Consider the following 5661-nt stretch of genomic DNA (forward strand, 5'->3'; position numbering starts at 1 on the left):
TTCACAGGGTCTGGGGATTGGGACATGGATATCTTTCGGGGGGCCTATCCCCACGCCTCCCGCTGTTCCCTGCCTCAGAGAAGATCTATGAAAGTGAGTACATGTGGTAGATCCCAAGCCAGTCTAGTCATGGTGTGATTTTAGTGCTTCTAGAAAGGCTTCCTAAACCCCTTCTCCTACAGATACCTCCCTAACCTGCTAACTTCTGATCCTCTCAGGGGAGAAAGTATCTTCATCCACAGTGAGAATGCAGCTCCGTACAAGGTTTCTTCACAATAAGGTGTAAATGGTTGACAGCAGAGCCTTTCCTAAGAGCAGGTTCTGATGAGCGGGAGGCACATGTGAGGGAAGGAGGTGCCAGGAGAGAGTAGGCAGGGAGTCTGGGGCTGACTTGGATCATGTCCCAATAACTCTCCTGCACAGAGATTCCCAGTGACGGAGAGAGCCAAGGCACTTGGAAGTATGACCATAAAGTTTTAATCAAACAGAGCAAAATGGCTGCGATGCAGAACAGGTAGTGCTTAGAGAAGAGGAAGAAGGTCATCTCCTTGGCGACATAGATGACGTGTATAAAGATGAAGCAGTACAGGAACATGGCAAACTGGTTCTGGGGGAGCAGGAGGTCCTGGAGGCGACCTGAGAACTTTGGGGGAAAGAGGAGAGAGGAGCTGGCAAAACCAGGGCTCAGGCGCCAGACAGACCTGTAGTCAATCCTGCACTTCTCCTTTCCTGAATGTGGCCTTGGGCAGGTTGTCTTCCTCATCCAAGGAAAGGATAATCGTGCCCACCTCACCAGATTATGAGGAAGAGTGAAACAAGAACTGAGAAATTTCTAGCAAGGTCACTGGCTCATAGAGGGAACTCCTGATACCTCTTGAGTCTCCTCGTTGCTCTCCTGACTCAGGCCAGCACCTTCCTTCCTCTGTCGTTCCATACCACCTCTGACTCACACAAGTGGGCAGTTTCCCTTTGACCCTGAGATCCCCAGATCTGGATGCCGGGTTTCGGGAGTGTTCTCTGGATGGTTTTCCCTGACACTCAACCTTGTTTTCTGGACAGTGGCACAATGAGAGGGTGTCCCTTGGGCACAAATGACTGTTTCTGACTCTCTTGTGCTGGCATATGTCACACAGGTCAGTCTGTGGTCCTTCAGCCCAGAGTTTGGTCTCTCCTGGGGACAGGTAGGGAGAGATGGATTATGAGGCCCCCTAACCCCTCAGAACCTTGGGCGTGGGGGAAAGCAGCCTGAGTTGTCTGCCTGATTCCGCCTGTGTGTCGCTCATTTCCGGAATCTGTATAATTGAGGGCCAACAGACCCCCATTAACTGTAGAAAGCATCAATGTATAAGGAAGGCAAAAACTGATATAATTGTTTTGATCTATAGTTAAGAAGGCATCACCCAGGGTTTGTTCTCTAAAATATCTTTGAAAATCATGCCACCTTTTTTGTAAGCAGACAGATGGCAGGGACTGTGATGCCCTAAACCAGCTAGAAACCCACTCAGAGGTATTTTTCAATACAATGACATCTATCTACCCACCCATTTGCCCAGAAAAAGAGACAGTGGAGAGGGAGCTTAAAAACCAAGTCAGTCCTCCACCTTTCGGCAAATGCACAAAAAGTAAAACAGTTTTGTAAACTACTACCGAAGACTAGGATTTTGGACACATCGTTGCTGAAACAACTACACAAATTGTGGGGGCAACTAAATTAAAACTGAGTGGGGCCACCTCTAATATGAATAGCAAGGAAGGTGGAAGACCAGAGGAAGAAACCCGGCGTTCTGGCAGGAGGGGAGAGCTGGGCAGACCTGGTGGTTCTCTGCAGACTCGCTATGGCTCTTTCTGGCACTTTTTTGCAGTCTGCATGGGTTTTCAGTCTGAAATGCTGATGGGTGGTAATTATGTTTCTGATAACCAAACGTGCATTTGTGAAACCTTTTAGATTTTTCAAAACACTTTCAATGGTCTATCTTTTGAGCAGAAGACAGAGAGTAGACAGGGCTATACACCAAGGGTTTCCAGTTCATCCAGCATGGAGTAAGATTTCCAAACTAAAAAAGGGAAGACAAATATGGTTAGCAGGCAACATAGACCAAAGGCATTGTACCATACCATATCTGCTTTAAATAGTTTCAGGCTCCAACTTGTGACAAATTTTATCCCAGGATACTGAGACTAAAACCACAAGTTTGGAAATGGAATTTATTTATGAGAAGTCAAAAATATCAGGACATGCGCCAGAATCTTAGAGACAGGCAAGTGTTTTCTAGATTTTTAAAAAGAGAGGAAAAAAGATGGATCCTGGAAATCCCAGTTCAGTAAGCTTGACTTGGTTCAGCAAAATCATTTAGTGTATAATTAAGCAGGTATTTTGTGAGCAAGAAAAAAAATGATAATTATTAAGAAGCCATCATGTTTTCATTGAGAACAAATTGGCAAAACCAACCCCATTTTCTTAAAAAAAGAAAAATTGACCAGTCAGCTGGGGAAATGCTATGGATAGTATAACATCTTAATTCTGGGAAAGCATTTGACAGTGTGTCTGAGGATGGCGTTTTGGACAAGGTAGGGAAATGAGAGCTGGATAAAATATAACTCAAGGGTGCTGATGAATGGAACATTGCTAACCTGCAGGGAGATCTTTCAGTGTATTTACTTTAGGTCATATCCTCCTCAATAATTATAGCAATGACTTGGATAAAGACAGAAGGCAAGTTTCTCAGAATTGAGGATGACTCAGAGCTGGGAAGCATAGCTAATACATTACATCCAATAAAACTGAGAAGTGATGAATGTGAGTTGTTGCATTTGGGTCAAGAAGTGAATTGCATGAGTACATAAAAATGGTAATAGCTAACATTTATTGAGTGCTTACCTAATGTGCCAGGCTCACTGCTAAGTGCCTTACATGCATTCTCTCATTTACTCCCCACAACGAGCCTATGAGGTACTTACTACCTTATAGATGAGCAAACTGAGGCTCCGGGAGGATTAGTAACTTCCCAAACGTCATCAAATTTATACACGGTAGATTTTAACCCAGGACTGTCTGATTTTAAAGCCCAGACAACACTGCTTTACACAATAATATCTTTCACTATTTACTGCTTAGGATGGTCCACTCAGTGCTAAACATCTCACATCCCCTTTAATCACAGCAGCCTTTCTTATCGCCATCTAGTACAGATTAGGGGAGAGTGGTCCATTTCTTGTGAAAAGATTTCTCCGTTTAAGTTGACTACAGGGCAGTGTGATCCAACAGAGCAAATGCAGCCTTGATCAGGGGAGGGGATGGTTTTACCCAAACCCACTGGCCAGACTGCAGGGGGCGTTCTGGGTCTAGCCCCGGGCGCCACAGTGTAAGAGAAGCAGAGAGGAACGGAGAGTGGCCAAAATCCAGTCAAAAGGGAAATGTTGACGACTTTTGCCTGAGAAGCAGAGCCATGGGCAGGCGGGTGGAAAATATGGTCCCAGTGCCCCTCCTGGGGTCAGCTCTCCTTCGAGAGTTGGAGCTCAGTTTAACCGGGAAGCTCTAAAGCAGTGAGCAGCCCATCCCCGGACCCAGGACAAGATGCCTCGGCGAAGAAGGTAAGGTGGGCCCTTCTTCGCTCAGGGGCGGGACCCCTTACTCCCAGCGTCCTCTCCAGCCTTCTGGGCCCGGGGGCCTCTCTCTGCCAGCGCCGCCTCCCTTCCCTGTCACCTACCAGGCGGGGCGTCGCCTGCTGCTGCAGCTGCTCCATCACCTCCTCGTGCTGCCGCTGCCGCTCGTTCTCCTCGTGCAGGTACTTGAGCCGCGTGAGCTCGAACTCCATGCGCGCCTTCTCCAGCTCCATCTCAGCGTTGTTGCGCTCGGGCCCCGGGATCCCCAGGGCGCGGGGCAGCTCTGCGAGTTCGGGGCCATCGCCCGCCTGGCCTTTGGTGGTGGGGCCGGCCTTGGGCGACAGCGACTTAGGGGGCCCTGGGCAGCCGCCGTCCTCACAAGCTTCCTTCTCCTCTAGGTAGTCGTAGGAGGAGTTTGGCTTCGGGGACTCTGCCTCCTGGGGCAGGGAAGCCGGAGTCGGAATCGTGAGGAGTCAGTGTGTGGCTGCCCCCACCCTCACCCCCACCGCACTCCGGCAGCCCCGACCACAGTGGACTGGGGTGTTTGAAAGAGTGTTGTGAATTGTAAAGCTCTAGACTGAGTTCTTACTGGAAATGCACTTAACTCGAGTTATCAGGACCTGAGAGTTAAGAAGGAGAGAGCAAACTGACACCAAGGAATGGCCCTTGAAGTTGCAAGTGGAGGCCCTGGGGAGTCGAGGTGGAAATCTGTCTTCTTGGTGATTTTCAAATCACCACTGGAGGTAATTCTCCCCCACCCCCACCTAACTTTAAGGCCAGTTAGATACCCAGGCCTCTTGGGCCTACAGAGGGAGGAAGAGACCCAGGGTCTGCGTTAAGAGAACCTAAATATATGGGGACGAACAGTAGGGCTATGGGAGGAGCGGGGTCCCATCCTCAGAGGTCCCATCCACAAAGGGCCCCACGTAGAGAGGCAGATGGGAGAGATCAAGGCTAGCTTCGAGTGACTTCATGATCTTGTGAAGGGCTACCTGGTCCCTGGTTGCAGCTGGGTGCCAGTTGTAGGGATGGGGTGCATGTCACCTGCTCTTCTTAGCAGCTCTCTGGAAGCTCAAAGCCCTCAGCTCCTATCACATGTCCCCAGAGTACTCTTCCTCCCCCTGCAGGGACAGGCTGGGGCTGTGAGATGAGGCATCCCCCTTACCAAAGAAGGTCTTGACTTCCCTTCAGACATGGGGTCATCAGGCGCCATCTTGGGGAAGGTTGGGCAGTTTTCTCCTGCCCCCCGGGCTTCCATCATCTCCCTGTCCTCTGTGGCCATCCAGAAAACCACGATGCTGCCAAATGGGGCCAAAGGACATCTTTTGAGGCACTAACATTTGGCCTCACCAGATTCCACAGCCCAGCTGCCATCACAATCCCCTGTCCTCATAATAACCCACATTCTACCAGTTGCTAGGGCCCCTTTGGCAGAGGGTGTGACATCTCTGAGGTGCCATTATTAAGAACTGCAGGATGGGCCTTTGCCACCCGTAGAGACTGCTTTGAAAACTAGAATTCCACCACTTGAAATCCAGAATCCCATCATTGGAAATCCACTCCCTTGGGTTCCTCTTTTAAATGCAGACTGTACTGGGTGAGTCACCATTAGCTGCACAAACCCTGTTGGGGGCTGAGTTGTGTCGCCCCTGAGATTCAGATGTTGAAGTCCTAACCCCCAGTACCTTAAGAATGTGAACTTATTTAGAGATAGGGTCTTTACAGAGGTGATTAAGTTAAAATGAGGTCATTAGGGTGGGTCCTAATCCAATAGGAGTGATGTTGTATAAGAAGAGGAAATTTGGACCCAGACACGCACAGAAGGAGGATGGTGTGAAGATAAGGGAGAAGATGGCCCTCCATAAACCAAGGACAGAGCCCTTGCATTGGTGTTCTCCAGAGAAAACAGAACCAATAGGATATATAAAATCATATATTTAATAAATCATATAAAATATTAATATCAGTTATAAAATATTAATATTTTAATATAATATAATTTTTATATAATACAAAATGTATAATTCAATATTAATATTAATAATAAAATCTATAATA

The 5661-nt window shown here is 48.1% G+C and overlaps 1 protein-coding gene across 1 annotated transcript; it reads right to left on the reverse strand.

The window, feature by feature from the left end:
- Positions 1–232: 232 nt before the first annotated feature.
- Positions 233–4885, reverse strand: TMEM247 (transmembrane protein 247). Its single transcript, XM_014832987.3, has 3 exons — positions 4769–4885; positions 3708–4040; positions 233–643 (listed from the first exon to the last, which is right to left on the reverse strand). Exons 1-3 carry the CDS (start codon positions 4883–4885, stop codon positions 233–235), a joined length of 861 nt encoding a protein of 286 aa, XP_014688473.2.
- Positions 4886–5661: the final 776 nt, after the last annotated feature.

The sequence above is a fragment of the Equus asinus genome, chromosome 6 (assembly GCF_041296235.1).
Source record: "Equus asinus isolate D_3611 breed Donkey chromosome 6, EquAss-T2T_v2, whole genome shotgun sequence".
Lineage (NCBI taxonomy): Eukaryota > Metazoa > Chordata > Mammalia > Perissodactyla > Equidae > Equus > Equus asinus.